This window comes from Corvus hawaiiensis, chromosome 3 (assembly GCF_020740725.1).
Source record: "Corvus hawaiiensis isolate bCorHaw1 chromosome 3, bCorHaw1.pri.cur, whole genome shotgun sequence".
NCBI lineage: Eukaryota > Metazoa > Chordata > Aves > Passeriformes > Corvidae > Corvus > Corvus hawaiiensis.
Window position 1 is genome coordinate 111048842 of NC_063215.1, and position 16944 is coordinate 111065785.

A 16944-nucleotide genomic window follows, 5' to 3' on the forward strand; every position below is an offset into this window, starting at 1 on the left:
TCAGCAGGGGTGAATCAGCTCCCGTTATCGTGTTGTAACTCTTAAACTAAAAGCCTGCTGCTTTGGTTTTTGTTTCTGATCTTCACCAGGGACCGAACCACCACAGTTGTGAATGTGGAAGGGGATGCCCTGGGAGCGGGCATCCTTAATTACCTGAATGAAAAGGAAAAGAAAGACAGAGAGCAGGAGCTAAAGGAAGTCACCGTAGAAGCAGTTGCTAACAGCAAGTCGGAAGCGGAAACGTCACCTTTGGTAACCCACAAAAACCCAGTCTCCAACACAACCAGCACAGCAGAGCCTGAATCCAAGGAATCAGTATTGTGAACTCGAGGCCACTCGTCAAGACCAGTCCTAGAGGTGGCCCAGGGACTTGTCAACGCACCCAGACATTTGCAGTGAAACCAGGGGCTGGATGGCTCTTCAAGTGCTCACTTCCAGTCTGTTTTGAAATATGATGGCCTGGGGAAGGGGAGGGAGGTGGGGTAGGCAGAGAAGGGGTGTTGAGAAGGAACACTTGCTTTGTAATAATATTTTGATAGTTTATATGTGTACATGTATACGTGTTGCACGTGCACACTTGTGTACATGTACGTGAGAACTACCCTTGAGGCTTCTGGTGTAACAAGGCTTCCATTAGTGAAGGCTCAGATGGGTTGGAGGTAGGGAGGTAGACAAACCCAGTATGTGCTTATTGTAGGGAAAAATTAGTAAGCTTATTTTTGCTGCTGTTTGAATGGAGAAGCAGTCTAGAAACTCCAGAGTGGGTGAAAATGTTGCTTAAATTTGTTTTCTAGCCTGGAAACACTTACGAACCATTACAGCCATGATATGAAGCAACATTTTTCTCCCACTCCCCTTCCTCTCATGTTCTCCGATCCATTAAAAACGTCAAGTATGTCCTTAAAACTAGCTGTTTTCTATTTTTAATTTTTTTTTTCATTTCATACCTAAATTAATAGCTTATTGGCACTTGTTTCATTCTCCCACTGCATTGCAGCTCATAGCAGCTTTCCTGCCTTTTGGTGAGTAACTCCCAAACTGCGGGACCAAACATAGGAGATCTTCGTGCGGATCAAGGATTGGTTTCCTCCTTTCCTCTAACCAAGCTGTTAAGGAAAAAATCCAGAGGAAGCACAAATTTTAAAAGTTAAAGTAATCCCTTTGGGGCTGAAAAAAATGTTGAGTCTGTTCCAGCATTAGTATGTCTGAAAGAGGCTTGCCTGTGACAACATCCATAAATCCAGAAGTCAGTTCCCTTCATGAAAACACACATGATCCTCTGCTAGCACACCACGTCCTGCTCATGTTTGTTTAATGGGTAATCCAAACAACTTTAGTCGTACTCCTCTTCCAGCAAAATTGAATAGGGGAGGAAAAATTCTGAACACACATCACGTGGAAACTGATGACAGGCAAGTCTGAGTCTTGGCTTGAAAGGGGAAGAGAAGAGGTGAGTTTATAACCCTAAGTATTTCAGTGATCTCTGTGTGGGAGCTGGCTACCTGTTCCTGCTAGGAGTTTGGTCCTGCTGTAAATGTTCTTCTGGCAACAGTTTGCTTTTAGTAATTCTGGGTGGTGCTGGGCCAGGGTAATGCTTTAATGGCAGATGGTAACCTTTGCTTGAGGCTCAGCCAAATGCTTCTGGATTCTTACTCCTCCTTTTTGCCTTTACAGTGTCCTTCCTGAATTTGCATCCCAAACCTGAACAAAGTCTGGCAAACTCATTGCAAAGTTCCTGTTGATTTATCTTGGGTCTTTGGATGCTCATAGGTAAAAAGTTATGACTGTACACATGCCAGGATTTGCCTGGACTTCTGATGTTTTCCCATAGCTACTTCAGCAGAAGATTGCATGTGGTCAATTTCCACACTGTTAATTCAGCAATATATATTTACACTTAGCTTTGATATAAAGTAATGCTAAGTCTCCCTTTTTCTTTCTTCTCTCTTGCTTCAGAGGAATTTATATTGGAAAGATACCAGCACTAGGAAGAGGCAACTCCAATTCCATAGCAGCAGCTGCCCTCCTTTGCAAAGCATGCCTCCTGGTAAAGGGACACAATTAATTTTGCAGAAAGACACTCAGAGTGAGATGTGGCCACCCCTGAGGGAGAGCGCGTCATGACTGGCTGGTTAATCCTGTGCACTGGAGCCATGCAGACAATCCAAGTAGGAAAGGATTAGTCAGCCCACTGGGAAACTGCAGGTGGAGTTTCTTTTAAACAAGTTTATTTATAACCATGTCCACAAAATTTGGTCTTTCCTTGGCTCATCTTCAAAATGGAAGGAGACAAACACAATTCTGTAGAGATGTGTTTTGCCCAGCAGATCAACTTTGCATTTCTTCCTGTTAGAATCATCCTGGCTCCTTTCGACTCAGGAAACCAAAAGCACACTTTTAAGTCTAAGTGTCTCTGAAAAATCTGAATGCACCAGAACCCCAAATACTTTTATTTTAAAGCAGTATATGGATGTCTCAAGGAAGCTGAAAATCCTGACTGTCCCCTGTGTGCTGGGTTCTTGTCACGGTTTGATACTGGCTAAGTGCCAGGCACCCACAAAAAAAACCATCTACTTATTTTCCTCTGCTGTAGCTGAGCAGAGGAGGGGGAATTGAAGACTTCATTTTCATGAGTTAAGGATTATTGATAAAAAACACTTTAAGGATAAACAAGTTCACAACTTAAACAGTTATGAAGAAGATTTATTATTAACAGAATTAAAAGTAAAAAGAGTAATGAGAACCAAAGCAACCTTCAGAACACCTTTCTTTCCCAGTCCCTCCCTCTTTCCGCTGACCGAGCAAGGAAACAAAACATGGGGTTTTGGTCAGTATTTCACTTCTTAAGAATTTTTCTACAGTACACTTAAGGAAGAGTTTCTTCTGCTGTGCCATGGGGTCCTTCCCACAGGAGACAGTTCTCTGCAAACTTTTCTAGCATGGTTTTAACTTTCACAAGCAGCAGTCCCACCTGAGCCTGCTGCAACGTGAGTCCCTCCCACGGGCCAAGCAGTCTTCCCACAACTGCCTAGCGTGGGTCATTTTAGTTCATGGGGTTTAGTCTTTTAAGGATGAGCTGTTCTAGTCTGGAAGTGAAGGCTCTCTTCTATCTCTGGAAGCCAGGGACATCTCTCTCTGTTTGAGTTCCTCACTACAGTATAGCTTTTCAGTATCCATACTCTTCTTCATGGGCTGCGTGTGGATCTGTGCACCCCCCCAGGCACCTCATGAATTATAGGGAAACAGTTTGTTGTATTATGGTGCTGACCACAGTTTGCAGGAGAGTCTCAGCTCTGGCGTTTGGAGCACCTGCTCCCTCTCCTTTTTTTCCACTGACCTCGGTGCCGCCATGTTGGTTTTCCTCATGTGTCCTCAATTTTCCTTTTTCTCTGACTTGGAAGAAACTTGGTGCCTGTAAGTTGGAGTTGAGAGGTTGATCTTGTCCAGGCTCCACAGTGGGGAATTGCTCTCCATGTCTCTCGCTGCTGGCCACATGGTCCCAGCCGGCCCGGCCGTGTGGTCCTTGCCGGCCCTGTGTGTGCAGCTCTGGCCTTGGGAGGGCCCTGGCCGCACGGTTCTGGCCTCAGGAAGGCCCCGGCCACGCAGCCCCTGGCGGCCCCTGCTGGGATGGGCCCTGGTGGCTGCCTCACCACCCCTCAGGAGAAGAAAAGAGAACATCCCGTGGTTTTTCCTTTCTTAAATATCTCATCACAGAGGTGTTACCAACTTGTCTAATCGGGCTAGTAACCTGCCCATTGTCAGAGCCTTCAGCGATTGGCTCTGTGCCGGACATAGAAGTTTCGAGCAGCTTTTCTCCCACCCCCACCAAAAACCAGGCTGTGTTAAACCAACACAGTTCTGTAGTTGTGTTTTGTCATGTGTAAATGTCTGTCCCATCAGACATTTAGCTCCTGTGCTTTTGTGAGACCCCCTGGAATACTGCGTTACAGGTCTGGTGTTCCCAACATAAGGAGGACATGGGACTGTTGGAGCAAGTCCAGAGGAGGGCCACGAAGAGGATGGGAGCACATCCCCTGTGAAGACAGGCTGACAAAGTTGGGGCTGTTCAGCCCAGAGAAGAGAAGGTTGCATTGCAGTCTTCCAGTATCTGAAGGGGGCCTGCAGGGAAGGCAGAGAGGGACTCTCTTTCAGGAGCTGTAGTGGTAGGAGAAGGACCAATGGGTACAAACTGAAAGAGGGGAAATTTGGTGAGATACTGGCACAGGTTGCCCAGGGAAGTTGTGGATGCCCAGCCCTGACAGTGTTCAAAGCAGTGCTGAGTAAGGTCTTGAGTAACCTGGTCTAGTGGGAGGTGTCGCTGCACATGTCCGGGGGGTTGGGACTGAATGATCTTTAAGGTCCTTTCCAACCCCTTAACATTCTGTGGTTCTGTGATGCTCTCCCTCACCATGACACATGCAGCTAGGATCAGGACATGAGGGCAGCACTAAAATGACAATTCATGAAGCATCACAACACCATTTCAGAGTAGAAAACATCTCCATTTTAATTTTTTTTCACCCTGAAGCTGTTGTTGCCCACAGGTGAAAGTACTGACCTGGGCAAACCCAAAGGTTGGGCTTCCTTGCAGGCAGCACTTTGGGTTTGCCATATGATCCTTCTTCCCTATGGTCCTGCAGCTGGAGCGTGCCTCACCCTTGTAGCAGCGTGCCATAGACTGTGGCACATTGTTCCTGACAGGGGATCCCAGGAAATGGAGAATTAAAGCAAATAGCCCAGTATTAGTATTTTCCAATAGCAATGCAGAAGCTCAGAGTCTTCGCTGAACACCTCTCCCACTCCCCACTAGTGGATTGCCATGTTTTGCATCAATATGAATGTCTAGTCCCATGTAAAGCTTGTTGGAGCAGTTGGATTTAAGGAGGTCAACTCATTCTCACAGCAGGATTTTAATCAAGGAAATCTGACAATTCCTTCTCTTGGAAACAGATATGATAGGATTCATATAAACCATGAGTATGCGGCTCTTAACCTGCCAAAAATCTGTAGTCTTACAGAAGCCCTACTTTAGACTTAAAAAGGTGCCAGTTCTTTTGTTGTTTGCAGAACAAGAGGCAGCTATGGAATCAGGAGTGCTGGGTAACTACTGCTTGTCAGAACATCTTCTTGGTCATTTTTTTATCATTTATGTCAGAATTTACATTTCTTGGTTTTCTGTGATGTACCCATTCCTTGCGATAGCTATGATGCATTCTAGAACTCTCTACCTGGATTATTTTCTGGAATATGAGAGATCCAGTATTGCCCTCTCTCAGACTGTAAAAAATGTGACACATTCCAACAACTGCCACCGTAACAATGTGGATCCTGGTGGAAAGCCTGGTAAGACAGAAGACTTGCCATTTGCTTTAAGTGGTCAGAGTCCTCAGGTAAGGCCACTGGGAGAAAAATGAAAGGGCTGTTGAGGGATGTGCATTTTAGATGCTGTTCTTGATCTGCAGTGTAATGTGTTACACTGGGAGCTTCCTGTTCCAGGAGGCTGTGAGCTGAGAAGGTGCTCAGGAGCCTTGCATGTGCAGCCAGGGGTACCTGCTCTGCTCTGCTTTCACCCAGGCACTCCACAAATCTGGTGCCAGTGTGGTACTTAACTCCAATGTCTCTTGACTGGACATTTGTTTCTGTTCTCCTGATATAACTGTAAATTGGAAACCTTTAGTCATTTGCTTTTTTTTTTTTTTCCTAAGAGGAAATAAATTCCATCTAGAAAACACTATTTTTCTGTTTGATTTTAGGTTGGGTTTTTTGTTGTTTTGGGTTTTTTTCTGGAAGGTACAAGTTCTCTCCTCAGCTCGTGTCCTACCCTCTAGTACAGGAATTGCTTTTTGAGAGAAAGATATAGAAATTACATGGTGTGGTTCTTGGGGTGTCCTGTGCAAGGCCAGGAGTTGGACTCGATGATCCTCATGGGTCCCTTCCAACTCAGTGGATTCTGTGATTCTATGAAATACTGCATAAGCCTTTGGCATATGCAGTCCCACTTTGTCTCTGATGTCATTTATTCTTCCACTTTTACCTTTTTCGGTGAAGTTTCTTTGACCATTTTTCACCACCTTTTATTTTTTCTCTAGGATTGACTTTTCACTCCATGCTTTATCTGTCACTGCCTGATCTCATCCTGTTTCCTGGAATACCTTATGTTCTTTTTATGTTTCAGTGGCTTAGGAATAAATGGGAGAGTGGACGGAGTTTTGAGGGCTCCAGTTTGCATTCTGCTTTGCTCCTGTCCTGAACTCAGCAGAAGTTTGTGAGCCTTGGTAATTTAGAGTTGCTGAGAGTGCAGAGCAGTATCTGTCTCTCACACTGAGAAAGATGCTTGTTCTGTGCTGTGAGATGCAGCTGTAGATGCCTGAAAAGCTGTAGTGAGCAGTGGAGGGTGCCAGGACTCGACTGCTTTTAGGATATTTTCAGTAAAGATCCTGTATTCCTAAGAACTGAGCTTCAGCTGAGTCTTGGTAATTGCAAAGGGCTTTAAACCCTTCTGGGGATGTCTCTTTCAGTCAGGATGGTTTTTGTGTGGAGAACAGACTAGAGCCAATCCCAGGGCTTCCCCTGCAGGGATGTGACAAACAGGACTGTGTCCTTCAGACATAACAGAGATGTGCAGCCAGCCAAAGTACCACATCAGTTGGTGAAACAATCTCTGCTTTGTCTTCTCTGGGCAGCCCTGAGGAGGCAATGCCCTGAGCTGGAGGTGGTGAGAGACTGGGAGGATGGTATGAGGGGCCGGAAGGTTTCATGGTGCTTGCTCTGTTCCCATGCTCTTCCCTGGGCATTTGCTGTGGCCGGTGTCAGAGGTGGACATGACCCAGTGCCACCATTCTTACTCTCGTGTGGTTCCTCCTTATTTTGCAGCAAGAATAGGGAAATCTGAGGTGTTTAGGCAATTCCTCTTTCAGTCAAGTCAAAGTCCCTGTCATCTCTGTGACTGACCACCCAGCCATATGTTGTAGGTTGTGTCCGCAAGAGCTTGCAAAAGGGACAAAACCACCACCTCTTCTGCAAAGATTTGCAGTGTTGGTCAAGAATCTGGGCTAAATCTTCACTCTGGTCCTCTGCTAACACAGTGCCTTTCTGCAGCCACTGTAAAGCATCATCCTGTTGGAAATGATAATTTTTCATCCTGACCCTCCCATAGGCAGTGAGCAGTGGGCCTCAGGTACCAAGTCAAAAGACCAAAAGATAAACTCTCACCAAAGGAAAATTGTCACATCTTCACTGATTTTACCAGAGCCTTGGCAGTTCATAATCACAGAGCTGCCTGTAATGACTGATCCAGTGACAGATGAACAGCACAGAATTAGGCAGGTTGCGTAAGTCCTATACCAGTGCTTCCTTTTCTGTAAATTAGGTTTACAGATATTTACGTGTCTTGCACAGGCAGTAGTGTGGAAGATAGTGAGTTGCAATGTTTGGAAAGCACTCTTAAGACACAGACCAGTAAATCTTGAAGAATAATGAACTTTTCAAAAATATGAAAGGAATCAAATAATGAAAGTATGCAGAGTTGCAACTCTTGCAACTCTTGTTGTGCTAGGGGAGGAATGACTGATGGAAAGGAGATCAGGTGGATGCATTTGCTGGGCTAATTTGGGGGGAGCGGGGAGCTGGTGTCACTGTGAGCTGCAGTTCAGAAAAGGGATGTGACTTAGTCAAGGACGACACAGTGCCCTATTCTGTCTGCCTCCTTCCAGCTCCACCTGACATGCCATGAAAGCTTAGGCTCAGGTAAATTAACAGACATCACCATGGATTCAACATCTAAACTGGGAGCCTTGACAGCTTAGTTCCTGACTAGTTTCAGGGGGAGAAGGAGTTTTTCAACTCAAACTCAAAGTTGTCTTGTCAGTGTGGGTGACAAAGGTAGAGAAAAAGAAGGAAGAGCTGGAAGGCTGCAGGGGCACCGTCACAGAAAACAGGGTAAGCAAGAGGATAAAGGAGCATCTTTTCCTTGGCATTTTGATATAGATAGGATCAAAAAGGCTGCAGGCATTTATCTGGCACGTGGCAGAGACAATGCAAATCCCTGCCTGCTCCTCGGGCAGGATTTGTGGGGAGAGGCAGGAGTGCTGAAGTTTCTGAAATGCATCTTCACTGAGCAACAAGGCAGCATGCAGAGGGCCAGCGTGGAGCTCTGATAAGCTGCTCCTGGCTGCTGGCCATGACCAGAGGAATAGCAGTACAGTTCTGGATCAGGGATTGACCCACATTCCTCCCTGCAGGGTAGCTGGGACAAATACTCCGCAGATAAATGCATGGAGACCATTATTCTCCGAGGACAAAGACCAACTTGTTATCTATGGGAGCATATTGATGAAAGCCATGTTCACTTGCTGCTTCAGTTTCTGGCTGGAGGAAAAAGGGTTTGACAAATGATCTAAAACTTTCTCCAGGCTTTGGGCGATACATTGAGACAGTTGTCCCTGAATATTTTAACTCTGACAATAAGTGATCAAGAGCCTTATTTGGCTCCTGTAGGTCTTCACATCTGAGCACTGTCTTGGGAAGTTAATGTTAACACAGAATTCATTCTCTGCATAGGGTCTTTACAGACATTTGTGACCAGCAGGCATCAGTTCACAGCTGCCCAAGTGAATGAATACAGAAAAAGGAGAAAAAACTCTCTCTTGAGTCACATGAAGAGTTGCCAAGCAGGCTAGGAGCAGACCCTGAGTCCTGAAGCCAGGTTATTGTTAGCTAGCAACTATCACCTCCTTAAAAAAATCCACACCTAAGGGTTTAGAGATATATTTGATTCTGTACAGTTTTTAATAGAAGAAGAAAAAGAAAATCTCTTTGATTCAAGAGTTCACAGTGTGGTTACTTATCAAATTATATCTCAGTGTCAGCAGCTGCATCATCCTTAACAGTTACGAAACCTCATTTGGATTTAACCTCAGATCTCGGCGCCAGCAGGTGAGGACTGTGGACATTTCAGCAGGCCAATAGCTCTTATGTAAAATCCTGCTCAAGAAACACTTATACTTGTCTCCCAAGGCCACAGATGCTGCTTGCAAGGCAAGCGGGGCTACCAACAGGAACCAGCATGAGGAAATTATTTTTGAGCCAACTCTGTTGCAATGCAAAGTTAACGGTGTGGTTTTAAGCCAGAGAGACCATGAAATTCGGTATTAGATGTTCCTTAGGATAGCTTTCACTTGCTCCTTCTGGTAAAACAACACAGAGAAAGTAATGCTCTTCCTTGCCAAGCATGTATTTAGCAATTGAAACTAAACTGCATATGGCATGTGTGTGCAACTTAATTGCAGTTGCGTGTTGCAGAAGGAAATTACTAAGGGAACTCTTCTCTCAAGGAACTGTTTACACATGTCTGAATCCCCCAGATTACATTCCCACAGAAAGAATTGTGCTTAACCATAAAAACTACTCCAGATATTAACTGATTTGGATTGTAGCTTTTTTAAGGTCCAGAAGGAATGCCACAAAAAGGACAGGCCAGGGCCTTCACTGATGTGCATTGATGTAATTTCCTGAGCTTTCCATGGCTTCTGGATTTCTGATGGAGATATCTCCTTACAGCATAGGGGATTGGTCTGGGCCTTTTAAGATGATCCTGATCAGCAAAGCAGCAGTAAAGCAGTGTTTTTAGAACTTCTTCACGGTAACTAGAGGCATTTTACATGCTCAGAGTATTCTTATGATGTGGTGCCTCTAATAAGAAAAAAGTGTTTTCCTAGTGGTCAGTGTTGATGCAGAAGGAAAATTCCTCATGTTTTGTTCAGTTTGCCTTCTCTCTATCCCTCCTGCAGTGTCTGTTGTGTTCCTTGGAGTCTGCCCAGATCCCAGCAGGATTAGGCTCCTATAGTATAGGATAGATCAAACTCAAAGATATTCTGGCCCCATGTGAGGACATGGACTGTTTCACATCCTGTTAGGAGGGGACGAAGACATGGTTTCAGCTTTGGAGAGCGTCTGGACTGAACAAACCCTGCTTCATTAAGGCAATACCTTAATGACTTTTTACACTTAATTGGTCAAATAACTGTAACCAAGGTGGCCCAGCCCTTGCTGCCTCCCTGCTCCGCTCCACAACAGATGCTCTGGTGACGTGTCTTCCCTGAAGGCCACTGTGGAGGTGATGTGTTTGCCATCCATGAGCATTCCATTCTTTTAAGAACACAATCTTACTTAAACTTCCTAAGTTACTATCCTGGCTGCACTCTTATAAGGTCGTGCTGTATGGGATGGAGACCACGCACAGAACCACAAATAGCTGAGCAGACCTCTGCTCCTGAACTGCTTCTGGTTACAGCAAACTGAGACTGACTCACTCACACTTTGTGAGGGTGAAGATATTGATTATATTTTGATTAATCCCTCAGATGCAGGGATAGCAGGAACACCCCTGAACATGAGGAGTCCCCTTCTGCCTTATTATCCTTAAAGGTGCCTTGTCCTGGTTCCCTTCAGGACAAATTCCAAGTTGCTGTTTGGCTTTCAAATATAACTATGCACCAAAGCTGAAAGACTCCATTATTCCTGGAGACAGGAGGGAGAATGTGATGTCCTGGTGTGAGACAAGGAAAGTTGTTTTCTTTTCTTTATCCTGTGAGCTCTGTGACAGCAATCCTGAGGTGTGTACGTGTGCGTGTGCTTTTATTTCTACCTGAACACATATTGCTCTAATTAGGAGGGAGGATTATTGTATTTTTATATGCTAAACCATTTGATTAATTACTTTAATAAAAAGATGAACTCTGAAATTCACTGCCATCCACTCCAGTACAATCCAGTATCACTGATACAAACGTACCTGCCTTCAGGTTAAAACCTTGTGCTTAAGAGTAACCACTCCATTGAGGAAGAGTTTGTGCCATGTGGGTGTGTTGATCCTTATGAATATCTGTAGCTGTTCCTCTTTTAAAGCTGTGGGTTTCATCCTTGTGACTCCATATCAGCCTTTCCATTGTCTACCCAGAACAGATGGTACGTGCACATATGCAAAAAAAAGACCATACTGCTGTGTATGGGCGTGTGTGACCCTGGGGCAGATGTTACAGATGTTTGTTGTGTAAGAACTCCCTGCCTACCTGGGGAGCAACCAGTCCTGTGGCTCAGGTTGGGATGGTTTGTTGTATTTAGGAGGGTGACACAATGGGATACTCTCTTTTTCCCTTCTCTCATGGAAATGTATATTTGTTCTCTCTTTGTGTAGCTTCTCAATGTGAAATAAAAACCCACCCCAAACAGAATTCAGGTTTCCATCTTTCTTTGGAGAAGTCCTGGCCTTTTATTTGGATCAGCCTTGCACAGGCAGTGTGACATCCTGCTGGACCAGGCTCTTAGGCTCTGTCACCTGAGCAAAGACTCCTTTGGAAATGCCCCTGGATGAGAATTGTGCACCTTGGTGTTTGGTTCCACTTTCCCAGACTGTGCCCTTTGTTGGCATGCTGGTGTCACTGATTGCCAGCATTTAACCCTTTCCCTGCCAGCATTTCTCCAAGCCCTCTGCACAGGTACTGGGCTCTGAAGGGGCTTTGGGAGAGCCTGGACTAGTAGTTATGCAGTGGTGGGGTAGAAGGGCTGACAGACACACCTGTTGCCCTTCTTCCAAGCCAGCTGACTTGGTTCCTTGGAGAAGGATTGAGGAGTGGGAGTAATCATTCGGAAATGCTTTTCAGTAGGCAGCTGGGCTGGTAAGTTTAGGGTCATTTTAGATTTGCTATACAGTCCATCCAAGCAGTGTGCTGATCTCAGAACTGAGGGCTTGGGTTTGCCATCTAAGTGGGTTTGATACAGCTTTTCCATGAAAAGCTTATATATCTCCAAAGGGTGGATTCTGTCCTGAGATGCACACACATAACATCACAAATCCAGGGAAAAACATCTACTTTGTAAGTGTAGGTCGGTTAGTTGTGAGCATTAAACTCCCAGAACAAATAAACAAGGGGGCAAAATTTGCAAGAATTGCAAGCATCAAAAGCAAGAAGCATAATTTGAAGGACCTGCTCATATATGACTTACAAATTGTGGCTGGTGTTATGCCCTGGTATGTGAATCTTACAAAACCATCAATGTGGTGGTTTCCCAAAAGCTTTTCTGACCCCATGGTTGTGTCTTTGGCTGAACCCCTGAGGAGATATCTGGAGGAATGCTAGAGCAGGGAGATGTCCTCTGGGACCAGAGCCTGGAGCCATTCACATGTCAGCTTTGCATACAGGTTTTCTGAAGTCTTCTCAGGTGGTTGTCAGAGTCATAGTGACTTGCCATTTGAAACCCATGAAGTTTTATGAGACCCATGGAAAAGGTGGAATGATTGCTTGTCTTTAATGAGAACTGACCTAAGCCTTAAACTGAGTCCCAGCTGCCTCCAGCCAGACATTATTAGCACTTGTTAGGTATTATTATGGATAAAGAAATAAAGTTTCCTATGATGTTTCAACAAGAGATAAAAGTTGGATAAGTTCGAATTAAAGTTTAATGATTTTATTCTGGTTTTCTACCACCACATATAAATCTGGCCACCTGCTTTCCAATTTCTTAATTTCTTTTTTTTTTTTTTTTTTTTTAAGAGAAAAAAGTCTTTTTGGGGAAATGCTCCTCACTTCTTTCCTCTAAGAAGCTCTAGACAGGCAACACACATTTCTCTCATTCACATGAAGAAAAGCATTTAAAAGTAAATTTATTACCAAAGCCACTGCTATTGTTCTAACTTAATATTTGCAGAGGAAATCTAATTATGGCCAATGAGCAGATTAGTCCTTTTTTTTAATCCCCAGTTTGTCTGATTAAAGTACATAGAATTATAAGGAAGTGCTTCGTGAGTTAAACAGAAGACAATACCATTTGTTCTGCTCCATAATGAATGGTTTGATTCACACAGGTTGTGTGGTACAGCTGCACTACCTGGTCACCTTTAAAACCTGTAGGTTTGTTGAAAGTCAGATCTCTGCTATGTCCCCATTATGAGCATTGAAGTATCAGTGAATCATTGTAGGGGATATTACAGAAGGGGAATATGGTATTTATTTACATTTTAAGCTCATTTTAGCCACCTGCACTACAGATTTCATTCACTCTCAAGCAACAAGTTCAGTCCAGCCCCAATCACTTGTGTGCAACATAACCACAAGGGATGATGCCTGTGAATTCTTCACTCAACCTCCCAGTTTTGGGGCAGTTGTTTAACAATCAATAGTTGTTCTGTGATGATCCTGTGCTGCAGTCTCTCTTCCTGCCTGGCTGCAAGGGAGGGGATTGGCAGATGTGATGCGTTGCCATCCTCCTGCTGTCAGAGAGGAGGCTCTCCATCAAGTGAGGTGTGTGTGCAATGGCTCAAATTATCAGTCCCAAATTCTCTTCTGGTGTCATTTGTTATAAATTCAAGCTGTTCTTACCTCCCCCCAGCTCTGCTGTTTCTTCTGGCACTTACATAAACAGATTTTAATTTGTACCAATCCCAGTATTTCTGTTACAAATCTCTGTGCTGACGACTGGTTCCTGCAGATCCCAGCTCTGGTTTTGAAGAGCTTCTTGGTTCTGCTCAAAGGGCCAAGACACCCCAGCAACTGGAATGAAAAAGAAGTCACTCACATTTCCCCACTGAGAGCAGAAGTAAAATCTCACATTTAATAAGAAAACTTAATTCCAATTATTCACTATCTGTTATAATTCACACAGATGAAAAGCTGCCACTACCTCTTGACCACTTGGCTCCTATTTCTTTCACAGCAACTTGTCACCTCCCTCAAAGGCAAAGCATCTGGACCACACCAACTCCATCCCAATCACCCCCCTCTGCTCCACGGCGCCTGGCCCTGGTCTGCAGCTGTGTGAGTGTTTTAGAGGGCCTGGGTAGAGGTAAGGCGGTGCTGTGAGGGAATACAAACGCCTGGAACCCCACCTTTGTGGCTACATCTGTTATTGCTGGCGGGCTGGCCAGGCTGTTCGTGGTGTGATGGGCACATCGTGTGGCCAGAAAGGAGAAGTGCAATTTCTGTTTGACCTTTTCCTTGGGCTAAATCCTACCACTCGGTCCAACTGGCAAACAAGTGGTAAAACGACTCAAATTGCGCAGCTGCTAGCACTGGACAACGCACCCAACTCCACACTTCTCTGCTGACGCTAAAATACTTGTCACTCTAGTCTTCCCTCTGTTCTTCCTTAATCCTGCTTTACATGTTTCCTTTGTCAGCTGCCATGGGTGTGCTTAGGTCGTAATTTCGGGTGCTTCTCCAAAATCAGGAAGAAAAAGCACCAGCTACCTTTTTTAGGAAGTATTCAGTTAGTGCAGTGATGATCTAGAGGAGTGATGGGAACTGTGCAGGCTTCAGGCAAGTCTTCCCATGGCTTTATAAAGAAGCGAAAGCAATGTGGTTGTGCTTGAACCTGCTTATTTAGGCATTACCAGAGCAGCTGTCCAGATGAATGACTGGATTCCTCGGGAGCCTGCTGTAGTTCCAGGACCATAAGTAGCTGATTAGTGACTTCAAATGTCAGAACAGAGAAAATCTGCAGGTCTTAGCTGGAGAAGAAGGCCTGGGAAAATGAAAAAGTGTAGGGCTGAAATTCACAGCAACACCAGAAAAACTGACAGTCTGGGAAACAGAGGCTGGAAAGAATTAATCTAGACAAGAGTAATTACCTGCACTAATACTGGTGGGAAACTGTAGGTTAAGGAGCAGGATCAGGAAGTTATGAGCAGTCAGAAGCAGGACTCCTGTGCTGTGAACAAGGCAGATCCTGTTCCAGGGTGTGTAAGCAGGATCACAGCCTGGACTACCACACCAGTTCTGCCTAAGTACAGCCAAGCCCATGCTGGAGCTTTGGATCAGTGTTGAGTTTCAAAGAAATGTGGCCCAAAGAATGAGAATCAAGATGAGAACAAAGAGAATGGTCCAAGATGTGGCAATCCTGACCTCTGGGGAAAGGAAAAGAGTTGTTAGCCTTGAGAAGAGACGGACAAACACCTGCAAACGCCTTTCAGAGAAAGGTTAGGCAGAGCAAACAGCATCCCAAGCAGTTTGTACAAAGACTAATTAATATTGTTATCAATGCTCTGGGAACAAATAGGTTAGGTCCAAGTCCTGCATTTGCTGACGTCTCATCCATCCCAAACATTTGCATTGCGAGACTGAAATTTGATGCTGAAGATAGTTCAGATGCTATGCAAGAACATATGGTGCACCTCCAGGCTTCAGGTTTCATCCCAGAGAGCTGGCTGTCTGGCTTGTATCGTGAAACCATTCAGGGTAGAAAGAAATAAACTGATGTGCCAAAGACTCTGGATAACTGCAGGTCACTGCAGTTAGGGGCATATTAAACTGAATACATACAGCTGGTGTTCATGATGGATCCAGTTCTGTACAAAAACCATGGATATTCCCACCAAAAAGGTAGCTTCTCATATATCAGAAATACACTGCTTTCAAATCTGATCATCATAAGGAAGCTCTACTTCATGTCATAGATATAGAGATTACTGCTGAATTGTCACATCCACAGGTGCAGAGAAATAATTTGTCTTTGCTGAGAAAAGAACACGTTTGAAAGAATCCTGAGGTCTCAAATCAGCAAGAAAATATCCTTGTTAATCTTTGCCAGCCTTGGGTGACTTCGGGTGGGAGTTTGGCTGGGTTGACCCTGTATTATAGATCAAATAGGCCAGTTTCTCTTCAGCGAAGTTCCTAACAAAGAGGGCCAGATGCCAGCAGAAGAAAATCGTTATTTTCCCCCTGAATTTCTTAAATAATCTCTCCTTTAGATCACCAGTTGATTCCCCCCTTGTTTATTGACACCCACGGCAGCCCAAGCCCAAGGGGAGGGGAAAGATTTGTCGGCGCTTTGGCTGTTCCCGCAGACATCCTGGCACTTGTTTGATCGGGGGCGGAACAGGACGCGGACCTTTCCTGCCGGGGCCGAGCCCGCAGCCGGGTGCTATTCAGCTCCCAGAACAATGCCTGGCAGCTCCCGAGTAATTGAAACCGGCTAAAAACAGCCCAGCCTGGGGATGAATCATGGCCCATCCGTGTTTGCTTCCGCCTTTCCACTCGCCTGAAATCAGCACGGCCTCTACTGGCAGGCAAGCGGCTCCCTGGAGAATAAGCAATAAACAACATTTTAAAGGGATTTTCTTTCACAAGGGCTTTGCCTGTGTGAATTCCAATGAGAAGCCAACTCTCGAAAAAGTGTGCACATCCAGGACAGAGGGATGTGCAGCCTGCCGGAAGACTTGCTGTAACATTCATCAAAGAAACCCCAAACACAGAAATATTACACAGGAACAGAGGGGATTTGGGCTTTTTCCTGGCTCTGAGTGCTTCTGAGAGCACCCACCACGTTATACTGCAGCGTTACAGCTCCTCTTCCTGAAGCGGCCCTGGAAAACATATTCCCACTGTGTTTCTCCAGGGAGAAAAAGCAAGATCTGCCAGGATGTAAATGGGGCTGGCTCCACTGGGTGCAGCAGAATGAACCCAGTTCACAGCCACTGGGAATCTGGACCATAACACTGGGATGGCAGAGGTGGAGCACACTGCAGGGCCAAGGACTGTGGCCAGCACCAAAGCACTAGCCAGGGACTTGGGATATCTGTACCGTTCCCCTCACCCTGCTCCCAAACTGATAAGCAAACCCAGGATGTCTCTTTGGTCCTTCCTGGCCTAAAGCTGGGAACAATGTTGTCCATGAAGCACTTTATGAGATATTTGACCTCTAGAAAATCTCTGCATTATGTAAGAAATAATCTCCAGGAGCCAGGTGACATGGACCAAAAAAAAAAACCAAACAAAAAAACCAAAACAGAATAAGCCAATGGACAGCAACAAGGAGAAAGGTTTGTATTTGTACATGATAGGAGAACTTGTCAGGATATGTCCACTCCAGCCACCAAAGAAAGGTCTGGCCAGATACAAACCCCAGAGCAGCCTGCTTTAAAGTGTGGCATGGGGATCTTCCCAGAAAGCT

The 16944-nt window shown here is 45.0% G+C and overlaps 1 protein-coding gene across 2 annotated transcripts in view; it reads left to right on the forward strand.

Moving 5' to 3' along the window:
- SLC1A4 (solute carrier family 1 member 4) overlaps positions 1 to 11231 on the forward strand; it is an 84183-nt gene extending 72952 nt beyond the window's left edge. For both annotated transcript variants that reach the window (XM_048297003.1, XM_048297002.1), the window contains exon 8: positions 90 to 11231. In XM_048297003.1, coding sequence (XP_048152960.1) covers positions 90 to 324 — 235 coding nt within the window. In that variant the 3' untranslated portion in view covers positions 325 to 11231. The remainder of the gene's footprint in view (positions 1 to 89) is intronic.
- Positions 11232 to 16944: the final 5713 nt, after the last annotated feature.